This window comes from Malania oleifera, chromosome 7, assembly GCF_029873635.1.
Source record: "Malania oleifera isolate guangnan ecotype guangnan chromosome 7, ASM2987363v1, whole genome shotgun sequence".
Classification (NCBI taxonomy): Eukaryota; Viridiplantae; Streptophyta; class Magnoliopsida; order Santalales; family Ximeniaceae; genus Malania; species Malania oleifera.
Window position 1 is genome coordinate 64,721,616 of NC_080423.1, and position 25,287 is coordinate 64,746,902.

Below are 25,287 nucleotides of genomic sequence, written 5' to 3' on the forward strand. Positions count from 1 at the left end.
TCCTAGTTCAATCAACATCAACCCCAGAATCATATTCATATATATATCTCTAGGCCCATATACTCCATTTAATCAATTGAATACCAACATTTAACACCCTTACCTCAACTTTGGAGTGGTGCTTGGGTAGCCTAAACTGCAAAACCACTCGGTTAACTTGCAAAGAATCGTCCCTAGAACCTTGTGGTGATGTCTGATTGTCAAATCGGGCCGAAACCAAGCCAAAATTGAAGAGGGAGAGAGAGCTGAGGATGAAGCCCTAGAGAGAGAGTGAGGAGAGAGAGTGATTTTTTTCATGGAAAAGTGACTTAAAATCTATTTATAGGCTGCTGGTCCACGTGTACTCTTCGACGAGAACAAAAGATTCGTCAACGAGTCAAAGAAGGACACTCATCGACGAGAACAATAGGTTCATCGACAAGTCTTTAAATCTGAGATTTCCTGAGTCTCAGGATCTCCTTGTCGACAAGCACAAGACACTCGTTGAAGAGTCCCTGCCGTTTCGCCCCCTTCGAATTTTATTCCTTCTTCTTTTCTCTCTCTTTCATTTTTTTTCTTCTTCTTTTTTTTTTTATTATTTCCATTATTATTACTTTTCCAAGTCTCTACAAAAGTAATGGGCTACTGCTATATAATAATTATTGTTAGTTTGTACCTCACGCAATGTATAAGGCGCATAGATGCATAACATAGGTCATTGTTACTTTTATATAAAGTTGATTAATTTAGTTTCCTGAATAGAAAAATAGCTATATATCTAGAAAGCACACTAATCAATGCATAAAAAAAAGGAGAGTAATAAGCATGATATAAAATAAACTATTTAAAAAATGTAAGGCACTTTTGACCCTCGATCATAAACAAAGCTAAAAGAAATTAGTAAACTTATTAAATGATATATTTGATTAAATTATTCTTAAAAATATAGCATATTACATGGAATATATATTTAAACTATCATATGCACACCTACAAAATAAATAATTTTCATTTGATAAATAGTACACGATAGGGTGTGACCCATCTCCTATTTCATACCCTTTCCCGTATTTTTGAATTCAAACTCAAAACTTAAATATATAAGTCCCAAACTGTAACCATTAGAATGTTTCCTATCAGATTGACAAATATAATTTTGTGTTATGAAAGTTATATATCTTTTATTTAGATGGATTGGAAGTTTAAATTGGGCTTAAACTCCCTTATATATACTTCTTCTCACCCTTCTCAAGATTTGAACCCTATACCCTATAACATAAAACTCTCAAATTTTGACCATTTCAATGTCTCCTAAGCGACCAAAATGAGAGATTTTCTTTAATTTTCATCAATCTATTACTAAATATTTTGATTTGATAATATTTTCCAAAACTAGATGAGAACATTATATATTATAACTACTGAAATTTTCTAATTTTAGGCATCTCAATAAAACTAAAGAGATGTGATAATTTTAATACTTCATGCTTGACATTGTGCATAACACATTCTTTTATTATTATTATTTTTTTTCTTTTGAGAAATGATCCTATAGATAATTAATAGATCTCTCTTTTCTCCTTTTTTTTTTTTTTACCGAAGTTTAATATGAAAACTACTGGAGTACATTTTAACAAGACTTTTTCTACTGCCTATATCCCCATTCATTTTAAAACTTAATTAAGCTAGCCATTTATTTATCATGTATTTCTTGGGAAAATATCAAGGCTAAAAGAAACTTTAGCATATAGTAGTGGGCTATTGATGAGCAGCGAACATATTTGCTATGCATGCTAGTGAAGAGGGAATCAAGAAAAACATGTTGTGTCCGCTCGGTTGATGAGTTGAAAGCCTACCTAGGCTTTGAATCACTAGCCATAATAAATTATTATAGAAATTTTATTTCTAGATATGCAATATTATTTTTTCAGTGAAGTAGTGGTAAATAGGTCACACCCATCATATATTCTCAATCTCGCGCTCCATTTCCAAACCCTTCGCGATGACCATCACCGGGACATCACTGAGCTCATCAATTCAGACGCTGAGTTGATCATCCCTGGTTTCGCCAATCCAGTTCCGGCTAGGGTGCTGCCCTTTGCGGGGGTGGACAAGGACGGTGGGTCAACGGCTCTCCTTAACAGCGCCAAAAGATTTAGGGAATCAAAGGGTATTTTAGTAAACACGTGCATGGTGTTAGAATCGTATCCTATCAACACACTCAATACTAATATCGGCACAGATGGAACTCCACCCATTTACCCAGTGGGACCATACTCAATCTAACGGATGATGAACAAAAGGGGTCTAGCATCATGTCGTGGCTCGATGATCAACCCCATCATCAATTGTGTTTCTATGCTCTGGAAGCTTGGGGAACTTTAATGCAGACCAAGTAAGAGAGATTGCACTTGGGTTAGAGCTCAGTAGGCATCGGTTCCTCTGGTCATTACGAATGCCGCCACCATCAACAATAAAAAACAAGATTGGGTTTCCAACTGATTATGACAACCCCGAAGAGGTACTACCTGAAGGGTTCTTAGAGCGAACAACTGAGATTGGGAAGGTTATTGGATGGGCTCCACAAATGGCGGTTTTTGCCCATAGAGCAGTCGGAGGATTTGTGTCGCACTGCGGATGGAACTTAATATTGGAGCGCATGTGGTATGGGGTGTCGATTGCAACATGGCCAATGTATGCAGAGCAACAACTAAATGCGTTCGCACAATGGCGAGGGAGCAAGGGCTAGGGGTGGAGATTAAAATAGACTACAAGAAGGATAGTGGCGATTTGGTGTGTGTGAATGAGATAGAGAGAGGGATAAGGGGTGTAGTGGAGGGAGATGGTGAAGTGATTAGGAAAAATGTTAAGGAGATGAGGGAGAAAATTACGAAGGCTCCAACAAGGGATAGGTCTTCGTACATATCTTTAGGACAATTCGTCGAACAAGTGATGTGCGATTAATGTGGGGACTGATAGAATTTGGGTAAGAGGAAAGAAGATGGGGAAATGTCAATTTGTTGCAAGGATAAATGTCCTTTGATTGATTTCTTGGAATACTAAAGTGTTGAACTTAGTAATTACTCTTTTTGTCAATCAATAATGTTATTCATTCAGTTAGCAATCTTCCATGTTATTTTGGGATGCTGATCAAAATGAATCAATGTAGCTCTCAATTAAATTCAAATTATCTAATTCAAGGAAGTTGCCTCATGATTACAACAACCACTATATTTTCGAGAAATTATTAGGTTAATTATGTTGCATAACCAAGTGATCCCATTTTAAACCACTAACATTTTTTTTTTATTACTAAGCTTCACCATATCATCCAATATCTACATCAATGGAATGCCTCTTAGCCTCCATTTGTCAAATGATCAACATATCATCGATCCTTAATCTTTTTACAAAATTTCTTATTTTTTGCCTATGATTTTTTAGTTTCTTTAAAAAATAGAATTTAAATTAATATGAAAGCCAAGTTCTTGGAATAAATTTTAAAATGTTAATTGGTGAGAGATTTCTTATGTATATGGTGTTGGAGACAAGTTTGACAATCTATATGTAGTCCTAATGCTAATCGTAGCCCTTGCAGCTAAGTATAGTTATCACACTAATCTAATAGCTACTTTTAATAGGAGTGCCAATTCTTATTAAAACTAGAAGGGCAATTAGAATCACTTTAGAACTCAAAAGAAGAAATTAACTTTAGTTAATGAAAAGAAATAAGGTTGTTTTGAGTGCAGATTTGAACACTAAATTTGAATTTGGGTAGATTTGAATGAAATTTAGTATAATTTCATATTTCATTAGTGCATTTTAGTCAAATCCATATAAATTAAATCGATGTTTCAAATTTCAAACTTGTAAACATAGGTAAGAGGTAAATAGGTAAAAACCATTGAAAGATGATCAAGGAACTCTACGCCCTTACAAACACAATTTTTTGATGAAGCTCTAGTGCTACTTTCTAAAAGATGAATAACTAAAATCGTTGTGCTTTCAAAGAATTCCTTTCACACTATGCTCTATTTTAATTCAACTAGTTAGGGTTGAAAGTACTGGGTAAATGGAGAAAAATTCCTTTCACACTATGCTTTATTTTAATTCAACTAGTTAGGGTTGAAAGTAGTGGATAAATAGAGTAGTCTCTATAATTTATATAATACTTTATATTTGTAATTTTTACCTCACACAATGTCTAGGACACCAAATGTCAACTAGGAGCATGATAACATAAGACATTTATTATTTTAAAATATAAAGTTATTAATTTAGTTTTATAAATTGAAATAGCTAGAAATAACACTTATCAATGTATAAAAAATAAGAAGAGTATTAAGCATGTAACAATGAAAAAGAAACCATTCAAAATCGTAAAGTACTTTTGGCACTTGATAAAGAAAATAATAATTAGTAAGTTTAATGATATATTTAATGAAAATATTCGTAAGGCAATAGATTACATCAAATATGAACATAAACTATCATATCAAACCTTCTTCTTGTATAACCGCATTTTCAAACTTGATTGCAACTTCATAAATAATGACAATTAATTCTTTTTATTTAAGTTTACCTAATACACTAATCAGTTGGTAGCAATTAGATGACCTAATTACATTGGGAAAAAAAGGTTAGGCGAATTGGTAGAATCTTTTAAATCAAATCAAAACTACGAAAATTATCTTAGACTTTCCATCCCTATTGAGGCATTAGAACCTTGGTTCATGCATTTTAGCACACACTGAGCTCCTATAACTGGCTTTTATAAGCATTGTATGTCACCTTTGCATGAGTGTGTTGACGCCTTTCTGATGAAGAACCAAGGATAAGTATTTAGAGCTTATTTACATTACTCTAGGGGCAATTTTTCTAGTACAATCACTTCAAACTATGCTATTTGTTGATGATAGTTTTGATTATTGAAAAAAAGTGGTGCTAAACTTTTAGACTCACAAACATACTTATACACAAACTCATGAATAGACTCACACAAATATGCATGAATAGGCTCACTGTTGTTTATAGTGTGGCTCTTATACTTCAGGGGTTTATAAACAAAGGGAGAAAAACATATGGATGTGTTCTTGGTGTAGGGTAGCAGCAAAGACTCGTCAACGAGCACAGGGTGCTCGTGGACGAGTAGTCTTCTCTATATCATCGATGAGTGCCCTGTTCTCGTCGATGAGTGCTTTTGGGTTGCGATAAAATATTTGAATTTTGAATGTAAATAGTGTGACAGTTGGGGATTCGGAGGGAAGCCTTCGAGGGCTTGTTATATATGTTCTTTTGGGCATATTTTGACAAGTAAGAGAATAAGAGAGGGTGAGAGAAGGAGAGAAAATCATTGTAGTGTGTAATCTTTGATCTTCATAGTGAAATCTCTTGCTGATTGCTCCCGTGGATGTAGGCTTTGCCGAACCACATAATTCTTGGTGTCGTTGCCTTAATTATTATTTTCTTTATGTTGCTATAGTTGTGTAATGATTTTGTATTCATCATTTGCATCGCATGCAAGTGTATGATTGATTCTTTTACAACAATATCGTTATTCTATTGTGTATTGTTGGTAGAGGCCCTATTTTCACAACAATTGGTATCATAGCATATTGTATGACCTCTGAATTGAAGGATCTCTTAGTGCAACAAGGTTTGGTGAAAGGTTTATACTGAATTTCAACCGGATAGCTAGCATAGATGCAACAACTTGGAATTAATTGGGAGCAATCATTTGTTTTTGTTTCGCTAAGTACGTGTTGTATCATGTCATGATGAGAATTCTCTAGCATTAGGTTGACAAAAGCAGGAATGTCGATATATGTTTAAGGGTTTGTCAAAATCTACAAGTGTAGTGGAGGAAGACTCTGAATGTAGTGATAGAGATATTGCAACGACCCAAAGAATAATGGTATTTAAATAATAACGAGGGAGGGAAATGGAAATAGAAATAGAAGGAGGCAGTAGACTTCGTTGACGATCGCGAAGGATGTCATAACCCAAGGAATTTACCCATGGCCTCGTTGACGGACATAGGGGATTCGTCAACGAGGGTACAAGAGGGTCTCGTCGACGAGGACATGTTTCGTCGACGAGAAGATACTGAGAGGATGTTTTGGGCACTCTAAATTTCTTCGACGAATGGGAGAGCTCATCGACAAAGGCCACAGTATAAATAGTGTTAACCTTGGATTTTTATGCAGAAAAATTCACAGAAACTCTCTCTCTTCTCTCTCTATGGTCTCTCCCTCCTCTCTCTTTGATTTTGGTCCCATTAGTCGTTGGATCGACAATCTGAGGCCACCACGACGCTCCTGGGGAAATTCTCTCGAAGTCTACCGAAGCGGATCGTGGGTGGGAGGACGGAGTTGGATTTCATCCCATATTTAGGGTAAGGCATTTTTGTTGAAATTTGGCTTTCCAGCAATTATAAGAAATGTAATAGACGTAGAAATAGTAATATTTTGTTCTGGGATATATGATTTTTAGGGTGTTGAGTGGGAAGCCCTGCGAGTGTAAGACCTGATACAGTAGGGGATTTTAGCCAGAATCAGGTAAAGGAAACATGCTATGCTAGGCAAACCTACTTTGATTCAGTATAAATTATATGTTTTTCAACAAATTATTATTCAGATTATTTATGCAGTTTCATAGCCTCATAATATTATTGTTTAATTGTGTGGTATGAGTTTATTATTAATTAGTACAAGGTTTCCATAATTTTTAGAATACTATGATTTTCAGTTCACGCATAGAAACTCATATTTTACAGTATTTCTCAAGAATATTATGATATGGCCATTTCAAAACCATAACGTTCAATTTATACAGTCAATCAGAAAATTCAGTTACTTATTTATGCAGACATATTAGATATCCAGTTATTATAGTTTATTCAGCTCAGTATTTATTATGTTATGGTTATTTCAACGGTTACAAAATCATGGTAAAAATAATATTTTAGAAATATCAATTATGTATATAGTATCAGACCCTGATGGATCATATTCAACAGCAGAGCACGGTACCGTAGCTATATTCAATTCAGAGTGCAGCCCCTATTCAAATAATAGGTGGTATCAGAAGTCGATCGTGCCTATGTTGTGGAAAGGTTCCCCATCAGATATGGGTTGAGGGGGCCGATCTGACTGACAGAGTTCAGTTGACTTACACTGGTCGGTTAGCCAGGTTAGGTCCCGCCTTCGGGCCATACAACCCTGTCATGAGAGGTTAATTCATGACTTCAGTTATCAATCTAGGGAATTTTCACAGTTATTATTTATACATATTATGATCAGATTTACAGACGATGGTTATACCTATATGTATTATCAGTATTATGAATAGAACATTCTGAATAATTAGTTTATGTTAAGCTATAGAAGCATGTTTTATATGATAACAGGGATACAAGTTTTCTCAGTTGTTATATATGGTATATTATAGATTTTTCAAGTATATGACTCACTTGCTACACCCTAGTAATAGCATATTTCTTCTTATTGAGCGTCGCCTCATCCCATTTAACTTATATTTTTCAAGTGATCCAGCAAGGCGAGCAGATCAGGCTCCCAAATAGAGGGGTTTCAGTGTTGCTTGTTGTTAGAGTGAGTATTTTGGGGAAGATTTTCCTTGTATAGTTCTAGTCTCAAATGGGGTATATTTTGAGAGAAATAGTTGTGCATTTATATTGTGGGAGTATGTTAGCACTCTAGTATTGTATTGTATATATATGGTTTCAGTTGTATAGATTCATCTTTCCGCTGCTTATGTTGATGTTTTATTCCATCAAGAGTTATCAACGTAGCTTAACTTAATATATATATATATATATATATTAAATTAAATTAAATTAGCAAGTTGTTACAATTTGGTATTAGAGCCTAGGTTGCTAGGTTTTGTAGACTTTAGAGTGCAGCGGAAGCAATACTAGAGTATAGGAAATGATTTAAGGTTTGTTCTATAGTCTAGGTACAGGACTTTCTGTGGTGGTTTTTGTGTTTTTCCTAGGGTGACGATTTTAGGAAAACTATAGTAAACTATTGTCAGGTTGTGTGTCTAGGTTGCAGAATGGATTCTGAATTAAAATCGGGGAAGGTAGTTAGTTATGAATGTGGGATTAGAGTGGAATAAAATAGATCAGGTTTGTATAGGAGATAAGTTTCTTAAGTGTGTTCTTATTTTTTCATGATAGACCCAAGAAGTAGTGGCACGAATGCAAGAGGAGACAGGCCAGGACCTTCCAGCATAGGTGCCGATACCGATGCAGTACTGCGCAGCGTCACCCAATAGGTGATGACTAAGATGGCCAGGAATTCAGGGGAGTGTAGCTACACGATCGAGCAGTTTACGCGGATGAATACCCCATCCTTTGTTGGACAAGATGACCCAATTATAGCTGAGAATTGGGGTCCAGGACATCGAAGAGACGTTGGTAGTACTTCCCTTTTATGATGAGCAGAAGGTAGTATTTACAGCTTTTAAACTGACAGGGGAGGCAAAGCGCTGGTGGAGATCAGTGCGACTGATAGAGGAGCAGAGGTCGGTTCTAGTTCCAGTGACTTGGGACCGATTCAAGGAGTTATTCTTCGAGTGATATTTTCCCTCGATCGTTCGAAGCGCGAAGGTAGTAGAGTTTATGCACCTAGTACAGGGGCAGATGACTGTATCTCAATAAACGTCTTGGTTTATCGAGTTGTCGCATTTTGCCCCATATCTAGCACCCGATGAAGAGAAAAAAGGCAAGAAAGTTTGAAGAGGGATTGAGGCAAAACTTGTTTGAGTAGGTGATTGGCTTCAGAGCTCAGATTTTTACGGAGGTTGTATACAGAGTTGCGATCATTGAGAGTGGCATACAGAGGGGTTTAGCAGCTCAGAGTCAGAGGAAGAGGTCGATGCCTCAAGGTTACCAGGCTGGCCCTAGTAGGGGTCCATGGAGAGGTGGTCATGATAAAGGAGATTAGAGGCAGATGATAGGACCTTGAGAGAATCGAGGTACACAGACCTTTCCAGTATGTCAGACACGCGAAAGATGTCATTTGGGGGAGTGCCGGGCAGGGAGAGATGTGTGTTATCACTTTGAGAGACCCGGTCACATGGCATGTGCATGCCCAGGTCCACCAAACCAGGTCCCAGCTCCCAGACCCTATCGAGGAGGTTATCAAGCGGATTAGGGAGGTCAGGAGAAGAATGTTGCTCCGGCGAGAGTTTACGCATTGACGTCGAGCGATGCTGAGGCTACTGCGGATGTGGTGACAGGTACTTTTACAATTTTATCATATTCAATTATTGTTTTATTTTACTTAGGAGCTACACATTCATTTATCTCTACATCCTACGTTAAATTATCTAGAAGTGAGACCTAATTATTAGATATGGAATTGTCAGTAGCTACACTATCAAGGTCAGTGATACAGTGTCAGAGGGTGCTCAGAGGTTATCCAATAGAAATTTAGGGGAGAGTGCTACCAATAAACCTAATTGTGTTAGAGATGTGTGGGTTTGATGTAATACTAGGTATGGATTGGATGGCAGTTAATCACGGCAGTATTGATTTTTATCAGAAGGAAGTAATTTTCAAACCCCCTAGTGAGCAAGAATTCAGGTTTGTTGGCTCTCGTGTACGTGCTCCATTGCAGATAGTATCAACTATACAGGAGAGTAAACTACTCCGAGGAAGAAGTCAAGGATTTGTGGCTTTTGTAAAATAAGCGTCAAACAATGAATCGAAGCTCGACAGTACCCCGGTTGTACAAAAATTTCCAAATTTTTTTCTAGCGGAGCTACTAAGGTTGCCTCCTGAACATGAAATATATTTTTCTATAGATTTACCTCTAGGTCTAGCACCGATTTCTAAGGTTCCCTACCGTATGACTCTAGATGAATTAGGAGAGTTGAAGGATCAGTTGCAAGACTTGCTGAATAGGGGATCTATACGACCCAGTGTATCACCATGGGGAGCTCCAGTGTTGTTTGTAAAGAAGAAATATGGGTCTTTGAGGATGTGTATTGATTACAGAGAAATCAACAAGGTTACTATTAAGAATAAATATCCTCTACCCCGTATAGACGATTTGTTTGATCAGTTCCAAGGTACACGAGTGTATTCAAAGATCGACCTCAGATCAGGGTATCATCGAGTGAGAGTAAAAGCAGAGGACGTCACAAAGACAACTTTCAAGACCAAGTACGGGCACTATGAATTTCTCTTTTTGCCTTTCGGTCTGACGAATGCCCAGCTGTGTTCATTGACTTGTTGAAAAGAATTTTTCACCAGCACTTAGATCAGTTCGTACTAGTTTTTATTAATGATATACCGGTGTACTCGAGGAGTTTTGAGGATCATAAGGTGCATTTGAGGCAGGTTCTGTAGACACTCAGGGAGGAAAAGCTTTACGCCAAGTTTAGCAAGTGTGAGTTTTGGCTTGAGCAAGTTGCGTTTTTGGGTCATGTGATTTTAGGATACAGTATTTCAGTGGATCCCAACAAGATTGATACAGTGGTGAATTGTGCTAGGCCGAAAAATGTGCAAGAAATCAGAAGTTTCTTGGGATTGGCAGGTTATTACCGTCGATTTGTTGAGGGGTTTTCAACTTTGTCAGGGCCTCTCACACGTTTGAATAGGAAAAATGCTAAATTTGTGTGGGATGAAGAATGCGAGCAGAGTTTTCAAGAATTAAAGCAGCGGCTCGTCACTGCATCAATATTGATGATTCCATAAGGAGGTGATGGTTATGTAATTTATAATGACGCGTCTTTGAAAGGGCTCGATTATGTACTGATGCAACATGGTAAGGTGGTAGCGTATGCTTCTAGGTAATTGAAAGAATATGAAAAGAACTACCCTGCTCACGATCTGGACTTGGCTACGGTTGTACACGTACTGAAGATCTGGAGACATTACTTATATGATGAGAGATGTGAAATATTTTCCGATCATAAGAGCTTAAAGTATTTCCTTACGCAGAAAGAATTGAATATGCGGCAAAGGAGGTAGTTAGAACTCATCAAGGATTACAACTGTACCATCAGTTACCACCTAGGTAAAGCAAATATGGTGGTTGATGCCTTAAGCCGTAAGTCAAAATATAAAGCATAATTAGCAGCGACAATTCAGCACCCGATACAGATGGACTTATAAAGGCTCGGCATGGAATTAGTGGAAGATGATCCTCAAGCGTTTATTGTCAATCTGGTTGTACAGCCTACACTTTATGAAAGGACTAAAGCTGCTCAGGGGAATGATCCAGAATTGGCAGGAGTGATAGCCAGAATACAAGATGGTTAGGGAGAGGAATTCAGCATTTCTAACAATGGGACTTTGAGATTTCACACCAGATTGTGTGTGTATGCGGATGATAGCATCAGAAGGATGATTCTAGAAGAAGCACATAGATCCTTGAACACTATTCATCCTGACAGTATGAAAATGTATAGGGATCTATGGGAGTGTTGCATGAAGAGGGAAATAGTAGAGTTTGTACAGCAGTGTTTGACATGTCAGCAGGTTAAGGCTGAGCACCAAAGGCCGGCTGGTTGGTTGTAGCCACTTTTCATTCTCGAGTGGAAGTATGACCACGTATCCATGGATTTTGTTATTAGGTTACCACCGGCGCCGCATGGTTAGAATGCCATCTGGGTAATTGTTGATAAGCTGACAAAGACAGCTCATTTCCAGCCCATTAGAGTTAGCTACCCTATGAATAGGTTAGTAAAGATTTACATATAGGAGATTGTTTGACCCCATGGAGTGCCGGTATCTATAGTCTTGGACAATTTTGGACATTTAATTGAAAATATAAATCGTAAAGCCCTGGTTAAGATGCCCAATTACGCAGTTTTGACGCGTAATCACACCCCCCAACTAACGTTTTGCTAGTCTCTAGAAAATGACGTAAATGAATCTCAGGGTGGTGTCTACAACTACATACTTAGGTGATCATGAATTCAATGCACATGCGACATAACTATATCACTTCACATACAAGAACATAACTGAATTTCACCCAAGCTCGTTCATATTCAATGCACACGACTCCAAAGCACGTCACTCATGCAAGTTTCATCGTTTATATGTGATTTGAGAGCAGTATACTCACATGAAGTTAATCAGTGGCACATTCAGAGTTAATGCAATCATATAAGTTCGAGTATAAACAGGTAAACTCTAGAGGTGTGTGTGATGTGTGTAACTTAGTATACCTAGGGTGCCAGTGGACACCTACAGAACGGTCGCTTTGACTCGGCCTAACTGGTATACCCTCAAGAACACTCAAAGAAAATGGGTTCACTCATCATATGTAAGGAGGAGTGTCGCGATCAAACATCCCACATATTAAAAGGAACAACGCTAAGTATATGGAGTGGACTAGTCTGGAAAGGATCTAGCCTATCTATGAGGTTTCGGGTCCTTCACCCTAGCATCTTCTCACCTACTCGCCATATCCAACTGAGACCACCCTAGATCAACTCATTCACAAACTTGTCGTGAATACATCTGAGGCATTAATCCGTTGAAGAATATTCATACGTGGAAAATATGTGTCGTGTCCTTGATTCTTTGTGATATGTATGTGGGTCAAGCATTAGCGTTTCATCTCATGCGCATGTTTATTTCTTGTTCTTTCTTCAACTCATTCTTCATTTTCTGTCTTTTCTTGATCAATTAGGACAATCTTAGCACTTCTTTTGTAATCTTCATACAATCAATGAGAATTGAGCTCGAATACTGGTCTATGAACTAAGTCTATCTCTAGGGGTGGCTCAGCCTTCATATTTTGAGTAGGCTACAAGACCTAGGTTTCTATCTCCCCACTAGGTGTCACCTCTAGGCTAGCAAATCAAAACATAGACTAGTGTACAAAGGAATCATCCAAAAAAAGAGAATTGAGTTCCATGAACTCTGATTTGATATTAACGCTCAAAAGGATGATAAATAGTTCAAGGATATCTCACAAGGTGTCATAGTCGCCACGGGTGCTCTCTCAGTGCTCATAGGAAACCCTAAGTGCAATGAATCATGTGAATGTGTTTATTTAACCTCGTGAGATGCATGTAGATACAGGAAATTATATAACCAAATTAACACTAATGTACTACCAATCAATTCTTCATAGAGTCATAAAGTCATATAAAGAGAAACTACGCATGATTGACTCAAGTGTGTCATTCTTAAGTTATATACAAGTATGCGAAAGGTATGAGTCAGTGTTAAGCATGGCATAATACAATGTAATCCTTCAGTGCTCCTCCTTTATTTCTCTCTCTTTTTTTTTTTATTTTTTTTAATAATATGAAACTCAGTATGTGTACGTGCACAGTGTCACATGCGAATGCTCACCCCCCCCCCCCCCCAACTAAAGTGGAACATTGTCCTCAATGTGAAAGCGCAGGGGAAATAAAATTGTGCACGGTAAACAACTAATGGAAAAGTACTACTGACTAATGTAACAAGAAAGAAAAGGGAAAAACATAACTAAAACAAATAAACGAAAAAAAATAAAAATAAAAATAAAAAGAAAACAGTAGCATAGAAAGGTCAGATGACTCCCCTAGGGTCTTGCAGAAGCAAGACCGCCTTATTAGGATCGAATGGAATCATGGGAGGCTTGAGCTGCTGCTCCTTGACTTTGACATTATTATCATTCATTGGATCCACTAGTTCTACTGTGCTATTGGAATGAGCATGTTCAACGATATACGAGCCACAGCGGGGTCTCAGCTTCCATGAAAACAGACGGTATTTAGAGTTGCAGATAGAGTCTTGCTGACTTGGGAAGGGTTGTTTTTCCTTGAGTTTATGCAACACCTTCATCTTCCTCTTCTCTAAGCAGTCCTTGTCATTGGCTTTCCTTTTAGATTTTGTGGGCGCATGCACCTACAATTTTCTCAACCCTATGGCATTATCAAGTAAAAAGTTAATCTGTTTTATGATCCAAAATATATAATGTTGAATTTTAACAAGTACATCACATGCCTTACCATAAATCAACCTGTATGGAGTCATTCTTGAAATTCTCTTGATTGCAGCTTGGTAAGCCCAGCGTGCATCATCCAATTCCTCGACCCATGCTTTGCGGTTAGGACAACCCATCTTCTCAAATATAATCTTGACTTATGAAAAGAATTGTCGCTTGTCCTGTAGTAATGTTCGATTGGTAGCAAAGTAGTTCACAATATCATCAACTCAAGGGCCGTATGACATGTCGGTGATTGGATAGGTGATATTTAACATAGTCAATTCCGGCGGTCTCCATTGCTCATCACGGATCGGTATTTCATCTATCCCTGTGGACAGCTCATCAATTACCTCAAGTTGTCTAGGAGCTTCACTTTCACATGTACCATCCAGACCAATTGCTGAAAACAGCTCCAATGCATCCAAGTCATCCACCATGTCTACTATGTGTACCTCTGATTCCTCACGCCCAGTTAGTGTTTTATTAAACACATTCATTTCCTGTGTCATGTTCCCTAACGTAAGCTTGAGTACTCCGCTTCGACAATTGATTAAAGCGTTAGAAGTTGCAAGGAATGGTCGTCCAAGGATAACAGGGGCCTGATAGATGGTGGACATAGGTTGCTGCATTTTCTGAACAACAAAATCCACTAGGTAGTAGAATTTGTCGACCTGAATCAATACATCCTCAATGATGCCTTATGGAGCTTTTACGGATCTATCTGCTAACTGTAGCATCATATTGGTCTTCTTCAGTTCACCTAAACTCAGCTGTTTATATATCGAGAACGGGAGCAGATTCACACTACTCCCCAGGTCAAGTAAAGCTCTCCCGATGCGAGATTCACCAATTAAGATCGAAATCGTGGGAGACCCAGGGTCTCTAAGTTTCTGTGGAGTCTGATTTAGTATGAACGCGCTGACTTGCTCAGTCAAGAAAGCCTTTTTCTTCACGTTTAATTTCCTTTTTACTGTGCATAGGTCTTTCAGAAATTTTGCATATGCTGGGATTTGTTGTATGGCCTCTAGAAGTGGAATATTGATCTTCACCTGTTTGAATATCTCCTAGATCTCTATATGATACTTATTCTTTTCACCAGATGTCAACCGCTGAGGGTACGGTATCACAGGTTGGTATTCCTTAACTGGCTCATCCTTCTTATTATCTGACTTTATTAAACTTGAGCTGGCCTCATCTGATTTTTATTTTCCTTTATCTGTCTCATTTGGCACCTCAGGTGCCGGCGCGCCTGTTTGTTGGTCAGTGGGCATTTCAGGACGGGCAACTTCTTTTCCGCTTCGCAAGGTAATAATTGCCTTTACTGACTCAAACGTGTCCCCTAAAACATGGTGCACTAACTGTTGTTGCTGTCTGTATACCTGGGGATTAGGCTAAGGCTGTGCAGGGAATTTTCCTTTTTCCAAGGTATTAAGCCATGTACTCATCTTGCTTACGACATCTTTTAGTTCTCCATTGGTCGTAACATGCAATTGCATGAATTTATGGAGCATGGTTGGCACCTGCGCTACACTATCATTAGAAGTTTTCTTTACTGGAATGGGGACTAACGCTGGTTGGAATCCTGGTGGTGCGTAGCTCCGAGAAAACTGTTGCGGTTGATACTGCGGTTGAGGAGCTACGACTGGATTATATGTCGGTTGCAGAGGCGGTGCATATGATTGAGGTGCCTGCTGATACCGTAAAGATAATGGACCAGACTGATCATTCTCCATTGAAGGTTTGGATGATTTCGCCACCTCGAGTTGTAAGTGTTTGAGAGCGGCTAATTCTGCGTCTTGTTGACCCAATTTGCCTATAACATCTGATCAGATCTGATCTCCTGCAACACAGGTAAGAATTGACAATCCTGAGGTTTGTGGTCTGAAGTCTCACAAATCGTGCAAATCTCAGCTTTCGACTTTTCGGATTCCATGACTTCCAATTTCTTAGATAACGCAGCTACAAGGGCCTGTAAGCTGGTGTCCTCTTTGACCTCATATCTGCCCCCGCCACTGATTGCTCGGATAGGTTGGGCTATTATCGGCACCCGTTCAGGTCGTGTGTTCCACTGCTGGGCACTCTCAGCGAGATAGTCTAAAAATGATAAGCCCTCGTCTGGTTCCTTACGGAAGAACATCCCATTGCACATAGACTGGACAAATTGTTTGCACACAGGGGTTAAAGCAGTAAAAAAATAGTTCACTAACCTTCATGATTCGAAACCATGGTGCGGGCATATGTTCATCAGGTCCTTGAATCTCTCCCAACATGCCTAGAATGTCTCGCCATCTTTTTGCATGAACTGACTAATCTACTCCTGCAGGTACTGAGTTCTCTGAAGAGGAAAGAACTTATGTAAGAACTCACGCTACATTTCAGCCCAGCTAGTAATAGAGTTATGGCGCAAAGAATTAAACCAGATTTTTGCCCTATCTTTCAGAGAAAAGGGAAACAAACGCAGTTTAATGTATTCATCAGTCCCAGCCCTCTTAATGAAAGTGGTGCAAACCATCTCAAAGTCTGTCAAGTGTTGGTATGGACTCTCAGAGTCCATCCTGTGAAACTGGGGAATCACAGATAACATGCCATGCTTAAGAGTGAAATTCGGTGCATCTTGTGGCAACACAATACATGAAGGTGTAGATGTGCATGCAGGCTGTAGAAAATCTTCAAGTGTACGTGGTGCATGTGCAGCCATAGCTTCTTCAAAATAATGGTCAAACAGATTATTCAACTCAAATTCAGAATCTCTCGTAGGACTAACAGGTGAACAGTCAGACTCGGTGCTATGTGTATCCCTACTGGTGCTAGGTGAAAGTCTACACAATCGATTCGAATTGTCTCAAACCCAGGACATCAAACATCACAATGGCCAGCAGAAATCCACTAACATGGTAACAGACAAATTTTTTTTTTTTCAATTTTTCAATTTTTCAATTTTCAGTTTTTTTTTCCTTTTTTCTATTTATTTGAAAAAAAAATCAAAAAATAAATGGGAAAACACAAATTCGAAATTAAAACTGGCATTCCCCGGCAACGGCGCCAAAAACTTGACTCACTCGAAAAATGAGCAGCTCGAAAGCTATCCCAAGTATAGGAGTTCTGTCATGTAATATTAAACCCAAGGGCTAGATTGTCTCCTGAGGGAATGCATTTAAATCTCTAATTTTATGTTTGCCCAATCGAAAAATAAAAGTTACTAAACTCAGTTCAAATTCGGAATTTTCAAGATTGTTCAATTTTACTTCTAATGAATTAAATGGCACGTAATTTAAAAACCTTAAAACTAACATTCACTAAATTAAAGAAAACAAGAATAGAAACCCTACGTCTACTTAAGGAAATATTGGGACACGCGTTAATAAAAACTGGAAACCTAGAACATGGAACTAAAACATGCAAGAATGGAAACTCAATTAGACACAAACGCACATACTAAAATCAAACCTTTAACAAAACTACAAAAATTAAATCAAGCATCATATTTTAAACGCAAACACAAACTCAACGAGAATTTAAAACATGCAAACAATGACGAAATATGATAAAAACATGAGTTTTTGCTCAAACCGACCCTAACTAAACCATGCTTCGATAAAAAGACTAAATTTTGAAAAAGCAACTAATTTAATTTCCTTAAACAAAAACATTTTTTTTTTAATATTTTTTTTGTATTTATTATTATTTTTTTCTTTTCAAGAAACCGAACCAAACTCTAAAAAAAAAACCAAACTAACAACAACTTTAATGCTCTTAAAATAAGACAAGGATAAATGCAATTTAATTTAAATAATAACAACCAAGAGAGTGAATTAAAAATTGATGCTTAAATTAAAATTCACAAAACAAAGTTTAACAATTATTCAATACTAAAAAAAAACTGGAAAGAAAAGAAAACTAAACAAATAATAGAAACGAAATAAGAGAGAGAGAAAGCAGGGGCCTGTGCTGGTATTCTTAGGGAAGCAGAGAGCCTCTCGGGTAGTTGGCAGAGAGCCAGAAACGAAGTTGCTGGCTACTCTTGGTATGGAGAAGATACTGCAGCAGCTGGAGCTCTTCTCGGGTGTTCTGATGTTTCAGCTGTGAACTGGCAGTGGCAGCAAGGAAGTCTGCTGTGTAGCTGCTGGAGCATGGAGCAGAGGCTGCTGTTCTTTGGCCCGAGTTTGTGCTGCAGTAGGAGGTCCGGGGCTGGTATAGTGGCTGCTTTGGGTGCTCCTCTGCTGGAGTGGCCGTGGAGTAGTCCACTGTGGTTGCGTGGCTTGGTGGCTTACGGGCTGTTGCAGCAAACTGGGCGAAGGGAGGCTGCTGGTATTGCTGCTGCTTCGGGTTGATGGTGTCTATGGTAGCAGGTTGCTGCAAGAGGGCAGAGGAGGCCGAGAGAAATAGAGGAAAGGGGGAGAGTGAGGGAGGAAAGACAAAGGAAAGGAAGAGAGACAAGGGGAGAGAAGAGATAGAGAAGGAAGAAGGGAAAGAAAGAATAAAGGCTGAGATGCAGAGAGATTGAAAAATAGAGAGATAAAGTTTAGGGAAAGGAGAAGGGAAAAGAAAATAAAAGAAAAGAAAAAAGAAGGAAGAAGATGGTGCGCAAAAAAAGAGGAGATTTAAAGGGTAGGGGGGCGGTGCCCTAAGACCCAAGACCCAGATAGGAGACCCGACTTGTCCAACCCGAATTGTTATATTTTTTTTTTCATTTTTTTCATTCTCTGTTCATCACAAATCTGACTCTTCTAGAGCCCGTTTCTCGCAAAACTAAAAACACGAAAGTTGTAGATAATCCTTTTCTCTTTTTCCAGAAATTCAAATCGTCTCGATCGGAGCTCAAACAGAAAAGTTATGTATGAAATACGAACAGGTATCGGTTTTGGTTTTCGACATTTTTCCTGCAACAAAAAATTACCAAAACTTCATAAATAATGCAATAAAATTCAAGAATGGTGATTTTGGCACTTTATTAAAATATTGGACAATTTTGGACATTTAATTAAAAATATAAACCACAAAGCCTGGGTTAAGATGCCCAATTAGGCAGTTTTGACGCGTAATCACACAACTAGAACTCCCTTGCTCACCTTCATTACCCCCACCTTCAGATTTGTAATTGAACCCATTACAATCCAAGGTGCCTATTGAAACTAGATTCTTCCTCAACTCTGGTATGTGCCTTAGATCACACAAAGTCCTCACCACACGATCGTACATCCTATACTTTGCACGCAGCATTGTTCTCTATCAGAACAGAACTAGAACTAACCAATTTGTACGTAGTGAACCAGTCCTTATTGGATGTCATATGATACGAACATATCGAGTCCAAAATCCAAGAATCTGTGAACTTATCCGATCCCGATGAAACTAAAAGCATATCACCATCACGACTCCCAACATCTCCTTCTTCTACTACACTCGCCATTGTTGATGAACCTTCTTTGCTTTTAGCAACTCCCTTCCTCTTCTCCAAATACTCGGGTTTTATGTGCCCTCTTTTCTCACACTTAAAAACACTGCACATCCTTCTTCTTCCTAGACTTGGATTGAGCCCTATGGCTACTCGATCCACCCTTAAAACTATTCCTCCCACGATCCTGATTCAATTTTGCCACAAGCCCTTCAACATGTAAACCCTTATTGCTGGCCCTTTTCCTTTTGTGGAACCCCAGCAATGCACTCGTGATGTCCTCCAACTCCAAGGTTTCTTTCTCCTAAGTTAGCATTGTAACCAGGTTTTCGCATGTAGGAGAGGTTGGTAGGGAATTCGGCAGCATCAATGTTTTATCCTCTTCCTCGAAATTCACATCAACTCGCTTCATATCATTAATGATCTAATTGAAAGTGTTGATGTACTGAGTCAGGTTCGAACTCTCTGCCATTTTAAGCCAATAAAGATTTTTCTTAAGATACAACTTGTTCAAAAGCGACTTGTTCATATACCGACTTTCGAGTTTCAACCAAATCGCAACCAATGATTCCTCATCCATGATGTTCTACATCACATCATCAGCCATACAATGCTGGATAGTGGACACAATCTTTGCTTCAAGATCCTTCCAATTTGCATCATTCACGTCATCTGGCTTCTTTCCTTATAAAGCCTTCACCATCCCATACTACACTTCTAGCAAGTCCTTCACTCTCTATTGCTAAAGCTTGAAATTACCACTTCCATCAAACTTGTACCCCAACCATTGAGAACCAATTGCTCTGATACCACTTTTTGTTCGTAGATGTGTAGAAAAAGCACACAATCACACGCAAATTAATCAACAAAGAACCAATGCAATCACTCGAGGATGAAATATACTAAAGAAGCAAACACTTAGTAATGAGAAGGATGAAAACACAACCAAAAGACACAAGATTTTTGTGGTTTGGCAATTTGCCTACATCCACGGGAGCAGTAACTATGTTCTTCACTGTGAACAATGTCAAGCTTACACTAGAGTTACAAACCAGTGATTATATACGAACTCTAAACATACAGGAACCTTAGATCATATTTAAAAAATCTCTGTGGCAATTCCCCAAAGGAAAAGTTTCGATAAACCCAATCTACTGGTTTCTTAGTTTTGAATTATGTGACGTTCGCTGTTAGAAACCATCGACGGTTTGGAGCCGAGAAGTAACACTCTGTATTTTGCTTGAAACCGTTGACAATTACAACCCAAATCGTCGACAGTTTGCCCTCTTCTTATAGCCTTCTCTCTTACTCTTGTTTCCCGCTTCATGTAACTTTCCCGGTACATACGTTTCCACTCAAAATATGAGCCACATCCCCAACAAAAAAAAAAAGTTAATTAATCTAGTTTTATGAATAGAAAAATAGGTATCTAGAAAGCATACTAATCAACGCATAAAAATAAGAAGAGTAATAAGCATATGATGATATAAAATAAACTATTCAAGAAATGTAAAGTACTTTTAGCCCTTGATAGAAAAAAATGTAAAAAAAATTAGCCAAATTATTAAATGACATATTTGATGAAATTATTCTTAAATATATAACATATCATATGGAATACATATTTAAACTATCATATGCACACCTACAAAATAAATAATTTTCATTTGATAAATAGTATACAATAGGGTGTTACCCATCTCCTATTTCATACCCTTTCTTATTTTTTTGAATTCAAACTCAAGACATCAATATATAAGTCCCAAACTGTGACCACTAGAATGTTTCCTATGAAATTGACAAATATTATCTTGTGTTATGAAAGTTACATATCTTTTCTTTAGATGGATTGGAAGTTCAAATTGGGCTTAAGCTCCCTTATTTATCCATATACTCTTCACTCTTCTCAAGATTTGAACCCTATACCCTATAACATAAAGCTCTCAAATTTTGATCATTTCAATGTCTCCTCAGTACCAAAACAAGAGATTTTCTTTCATTTCCTTCAATCATTCACTAAACATTTTGATGTGATAAGATTTTGTAGAACTAAATGAAAACATTATATATTATAACTATAGAATTTTCTAATTTTAGGCATTTCAATAATACTTCATGCTTGACCCAGTGCCTTTGAACAATCTTTTATTGTTTTTTTTTTCTTTTGGGAAATGATCCTGTAAATAATTAATAGATCTCTCTCCTTTCTTTTTTCCTTAAGTTTAATATGAAAACTACTGGATTACATATTAACATGACTTTTTCTACTGCTTATATCCCCATTAATTTTAAAATTTAATTAAGTTGGTCATTTATTTATTGTGTATTCCACATCTATATATCATAAAAAATACCTACTTTTACATAATAATTTGCCTTCAAAGTCAATGAATTACCAGGGGTGCGTAAATAGGCGGACAATTTTCACCTTCCTGAATTGGGTGTCGCACTATAATATTCGAAGTGATGTGATAGTGGCTAGAGTCCGTAGATTATATTTAAAAAAAAAGTTTGCCTTCAAGTAAAACATTTTGCTATACACAGATGTTATTTCATTCATTCCTTGAGAAAATATTTGGACTAAAAGAAACTTTACATATAGTAGTGGGCTATTGATGAGTAGCGAACATGCTATGCACGTTAATGAAGAGGAAATCAAGGAAAACATGTTGGCCCGCCCACTCGGTTGATGAGTTGAAAGCCTACCTAGGCTATGAACCACTTGTCATAATAAATTATTATAGCAGTTTTACTTCTAGATATGCAATATTATTATTTTTTTTGGTGAAGTGTGTGGTAAATAGGTCGCGCCCGTCATATATTTTTGTAAATATAATATTCACCTAATCATGTTTTCCATCCTAAAAATAAGTGTATGAACATGTGAAGGAACATATTTTCCATATAATTTTTCCTAATTAAACTCATATTTGTGTCAGATCCACATGTAGTTCAGTGGGATATTGAAATTTTAAAAATCAAAGGTACTTTTTGATAATTAAATATTTATCTCTAACAAAATAATACTCCACCCTCACTCTTTAAAAACAAAATAAACTTGAAAAACCTAAAATTTTCATGCAAAATAAAATAAAATAGGACTATAATGAGATGTTAGGAAGTTTCTTTCAAATTCAAATCTAAAATGATCAAAGAAGCTTTGTGGATTTGGCCAGTCTTTTCCCTTCACTTTCGTCACAGCGCACTTAAGACTTCTCTCTCTCTCTCTCTCTCTCTCTCTCTCTCTCTCTCTCTCTCTCTCTCTCTATATATATATATATATATATATATATATATATATAGAGAGAGAGAGAGAGAGAGAGAGAGAGAGAGAGAGAGAGAGAGAGAGAAGTCGTACGTGCGCTGTGCCGAAAGTGAAGGGAAAAGACTGGCCAAATCCACAAAGCTTCGTTGATCATTTTAGATTTGAATTTGACAGAAACTTCCTAACATCTCATTATAGTCCTATTTTATTTTATTTTAATACATATATATATATATATATATATATATATATATATATATATATCTATATATACATACACCGGCAAGTCCAAGAGCAAGCCAAAGTACTGAGAATAAACACGTACACCCTTAACAAAGAAATTAAGAAAGAATGAAGAAAGCAGAGCTGATGTTTATCCCATTTCCGGCCGTCGGCCACATCGTGTCCATGGTGGAGATCGCGAAGCTCCTCACCCATCGCTACCCCCACCTCTCCGTCACTGTGCTCATCATCCACACTCCCATCCCGTCTATGGCCGACTCATATATCAAATCAGTCTCCGCCGCTTCCACCGGCACCGGCGGAATCAAATTTCTAAACCTCCCTCCCCCACAACAAACCCCTGACGATCCACCTGCTTATAAATCCTTCGACGACATTGTCAGCCCCAGCATACCCAAAGTCCGAGCCGCCGTCGCCGAACTCAGTGCGTCGCCAGACTCCGCCCCCGTGGCTGGGTTCGTTGTCGACATGATCTGCACCCTGATGATGGACCTGGCGAAGGAGCTGGGCCTGCCTTCCTACGTGTTCGTCCCGTCCGGCGCTGCCTTTCTCGGTCTCGTGCTCCATTTCCAAACCCTTCGCGACGACCATCATCGGGACGTCACGGAGTTCGCTAATTCAGACGCTGAGTTGGTCATCCCTTGTTTCGCCAATCCGGTTCCGGCTAGGGTGCTGCCCTCCTTGGTGGTGGACAAGGACGGTGGGTCTACGGCTATGCTTAACAGCGCCAAAAGATTCAGGGAATCAAAGGGTATTTTGGTAAACACGTGTGTGGAGTTCGAATCCTATACTATCAACACTCTCAACACTAATATTGGCCCAGATGGAACCCCACCCATTTACCCAGTGGGACCCATACTCAATCTAACATATGATGCACAAAAGGAGTCTAGCATCATGTCTTGGCTCGATGATCAACCCCCATCATCAGTTGTGTTCCTATGCTTTGGAAGCATGGGGAGCTTTAGCACAAACCAAGTAAGAGAGATTGCACTTGGGTTAGAGTTTAGTGGGCGTCGGTTCCTCTGGTCATTACGAAGGCCCCCGCCATCAACAGTTAAAAACAAGATTGGGTTTCCAGCTGATTATGACAACTTCGAAGAGGTACTACCTGAAGGGTTCTTAGAGCGAACAGTTGAGATTGGGAAGGTTATTGGATGGGCTCCACAAGTGGCGATTTTGGCCCATAGAGCAGTAGGAGGATTTGTGTCGCACTGCGGATGGAACTCAATATTGGAGAGCATGTGGTTTGGGGTGCCGATTGCAACATGGCCAATGTATGCAGAGCAACAACTAAATGCGTTCGTGATTGCGAGGGAGCTAGGGCTAGGGGTGGAGATCAGAATAGATTACAAGGATAGTGGTGATTTGGTGAGTGCAAATGAGATAGAGAGAGGGATAAGAGGTGTAATGGAGGGAGATGGTGAAGTGATTAGGAAAAATGTTAAGGAGATGAGGGAGAAGATTAGGAAGGCTCTTACAAGAGATGAGTGTTCATATGTTTCTTTTGGACAATTCGTCGAAGAAGTGATGTGCGATTAATGTGGGGACTGATAGCTTTTGGGTAAGAGGAAAGAAGATGGGGAAATGTTAGTTTGTTGCAAGGATTAATAACCTCTGATTGATTTCTTGAAATTCTAAGGTGTTTAATTAACTTAATAATTCCTATGTGTCAATTAATAATGTTATTCATTATGTGGGCAATCTTCCATGTTATTTCAAGATGTTGATCAAAATGGATCAATGTAGCTCTCAATTAAATTCAAATTCTCTAATTCAAGGAAGTTACCTGATGATTACAACAATCATTATATTTTTGAGAAATTATTAGGTTAATTATGTTGCATAACTAAGTGATCCCAATTTAAACCACTAACATTTTTTTTCATTTTTATTACTAAGCTTCACCATATCATCCAATCTCTACATAAATGGTATGCCTCTCAGCCTCCATTTGTCAAAACATCAACATATCATCAATCCTTAATCTTTTCACAAAATTAATATAAAAGCCAAGTTCTTGGAATAAATTTTAAAATGTTAATTAGTGAGAGATTTCTTATGTATATGATGTTGGAGCAAAGTTTGACCATCTATAAGTAGTCCTAATGCTAATCGTAGCCCTTTCAACTAAGTAGAATTATTAGCTAATTAATAGGAATGTCAATTCTTTATTAAAACTAGAATTGGCAATTAGAATTACTTTAGAAGTCAAAAGAAGAAATTAACTTTAGTTATTGAAAAGAAATAAGGTTGTTTTAAGTGCATATTCGAACACTAAATTTAAATTTTTGTAAATTTGGATGAAATTTAGTATGATTTCATATATCATTAGTGCATTCTAGTCAAATCCATACAAATTAAAATCAAATCTTCAAATTTCTAACTTGTAAACATAGGTAAGAGGCAAGCAAGTGAAAACCATTGAAAGACAATCAAGGAAC

General features: G+C 37.9%; 1 protein-coding gene, 1 non-coding gene and 1 pseudogene across 2 annotated transcripts; all 3 read left to right on the forward strand.

Moving 5' to 3' along the window:
* Nucleotides 1–1,890: 1,890 nt before the first annotated feature.
* LOC131160865 (putative UDP-glucose flavonoid 3-O-glucosyltransferase 3) lies at nt 1,891–2,943 on the forward strand (annotated as a pseudogene).
* A 13,216-nt stretch (nt 2,944–16,159) lies between these two features.
* On the forward strand, nt 16,160–16,265 carry LOC131161148 (small nucleolar RNA R71). The gene has a single exon (XR_009138306.1). It is a non-coding gene; the product is annotated as a small nucleolar RNA R71 (small nucleolar RNA).
* Nucleotides 16,266–22,951: 6,686 nt separating this feature from the next.
* Nucleotides 22,952–24,385, forward strand: LOC131160866 (anthocyanidin 3-O-glucosyltransferase 2-like). Its single transcript, XM_058116744.1, has one exon. It carries the CDS (start codon nt 22,952–22,954, stop codon nt 24,383–24,385), a length of 1,434 nt encoding a protein of 477 aa, XP_057972727.1.
* The last annotated feature ends 902 nt before the right edge of the window (nt 24,386–25,287 follow it).

Bases quoted from the DNA above. Each gene is read 5' to 3' on its own strand.
- LOC131160866 (XM_058116744.1), top strand. From the start codon at position 22,952: ATGAAGAAAGCAGAGCTGATGTTTATCCCATTTCCGGCCGTCGGCCAC.